Raw genomic sequence first — 2,152 nt, 5'->3', positions numbered from 1 at the left:
GTCATTAAATTATTTTTTTTTGAGGGGAAAATTAAAAATGAATTCACATGTATTACAAATGATCTTCATTCGGAGGATTATCATGATAGGTTAAATTCGGATGATCTGCACTATATAACCTAATTACTTATCTTTATATCTTTAGGTCATTAAATTTTTCTTTTTCGAAATATTTTTTCGTACAAATTGTGGAAATAATCGTAATCTTTCTTTCATAATATGGCAAATAGGAAATCAAACAATAGTAATTTTAGTATAACAAATGAAAGCCCAAATATTTCTTGGATACCATCAACTCCGGGTTTACGAGTATCACATACTTTTTCTATAACTTCTACTTCATTTCGATTACTAGAAACGCATTATTTCTATATACTTACTCCATGGATAGCTTTATTATTAGTTTTTATACCACTTGGATACATTGCTCATGCATTTAACTGGAATGATGCTTGGGTTTTCATTCTAAACTTTTTGGCTATAATTCCATTGGCCATAATATTTGAATATGCAATTGATGACATTAGCCTAAGATTCGGTCAGGTAATTAAAAGATTAAATTTAGAAATTAAATTTCTTGTATAGTATAAATAATTTCTCTTTTATTTTTGTAGACAATTGGTGACTTGTTACTAGCAACCTTCAGTAATACAGTAGAAATAATTATTTCTATATCAGCACTTAAAGATGGACAAATACGAGTAGTTCAGGACTCGATTCTTGGGTCAATTATTTTAAATTTATTATTAATTTTAGGAATAAGTTTTACAAGAGTAGGAATTTCTAGTAAAACACAAAAATTTAATCAAATTGTCGCGCGAACAAGTTCATCTTTAATGACTTTGGCATGTATTGCTTTAATAATTCCCGCAGCTTTTGTTCATTCTCTTGGTTCTAATCAAAATAATCATAACGAACAATTATCATACTTATCTTACGGAACAGCGATGGTTTTATTGATAATTTACATTCTTTATCTTGTGTTTCAAGTAAGTACAATATTACATATGCGATAAAGATTTTTTATCAAACTCATAAAACAACATTCATCATGTAAAATGTAATTGATTTATTATTTAGTTGAAAACTCATTCGCATATATTTCAAAGGCCACATAAAGAAGATAAAGAACCAAAACTACCTCTTGTTGTATCATTAATATTATTAGCCACTGTGACTTGTGCTGTAGCATTTTCTGAATTTCTAGTTAGTTCAATCGAAGGAATTGTTCACACCTTTGGAATAACCAAAGCCTTTATAGGTTTAATTATATTACCTATCGTTAATAAAGCTTCGGAGGTAATTATTTTCTTCAATTATTATTATTTTTTTCTGAATTAACAAAGTAAGTTTTCCTTCATATATAGCTATTACAAACTCTTAGTTCTGCAGCAGATGATGAAATTGATCTAGATTTTGCTATCAGTCTTGCCGCCGGTAGTTCTATGGTAAAATGAATTGAATATCCTTGTTTTGGATTCATTAAAAAACAAATTCTTTATTCATTATTTATCTATTACTTTTTAGCATATTGCATTTTTTGTTTCACCATTACTCGTTATACTTGGATGGGTAACGGGTCAAGAGATGACATTATATTTCAAATCATTTGAAACTATTGTATTATTCATTTCAGTTTTAATGACATATTATATCATTCAGGTATAATATTATAATATTATATTTACGCGTTTATTTAATTAATTAAAATTGTAAATATTAACAACTTTTTTTTTTTAGAATGGTGAATCAAATTGGTTAAAAGGTGTTTTATTCCTAGCCACATATGTTATCATAGCAATAGCTTTCTTTTTTTATCCAGATGAACCTTTATCATATCAAATGTAAATCTGGTTTTAATATTAGACTAAAATAACCAATACAAATATAATGAAAATTAGGTTTATATTTAAATAAAGATAGATCCTTATATTAGAAAGAAATTAAAATACATTTATACATTAGGGACTAGTAATTAAATTGATCAACAGTATGATAGATTTACAAACATGATGTTTGTAAATCATTATGCCAAGAATCCTCCGTTAACCATTTTAGTAAATTTACCGAAACTTACATTACATTGTTTTACTTCAATAATTACATAAAAAATCTTATCATTTCTTTTAAAAATGATGTTTTTTTTTTAAGA

The 2,152-nt window shown here is 26.3% G+C and overlaps 1 protein-coding gene across 1 annotated transcript; it reads left to right on the top strand.

The window, feature by feature from the left end:
• Positions 1-219: 219 nt before the first annotated feature.
• Positions 220-1,848, top strand: OCT59_013336 (uncharacterized protein; the record flags this gene model as incomplete). The annotated part of the gene is made up of 6 exons (XM_025329676.1): positions 220-543; positions 615-989; positions 1,081-1,299; positions 1,368-1,448; positions 1,528-1,662; positions 1,741-1,848. The coding sequence occupies 6 exons, from the start codon at positions 220-222 to the stop codon at positions 1,846-1,848; spliced, it is 1,242 nt and encodes a 413-aa protein (XP_025182696.1).
• Between the last annotated feature and the right edge of the window lie 304 nt (positions 1,849-2,152).

The sequence above is a fragment of the Rhizophagus irregularis genome, chromosome 20 (genome assembly GCF_026210795.1).
Source record: "Rhizophagus irregularis chromosome 20, complete sequence".
NCBI lineage: Eukaryota > Fungi > Glomeromycota > Glomeromycetes > Glomerales > Glomeraceae > Rhizophagus > Rhizophagus irregularis.
The sequence above is the reverse complement of the archived record's forward strand: the minus strand, read 5'-3'. Positions and strand labels throughout refer to the sequence as shown.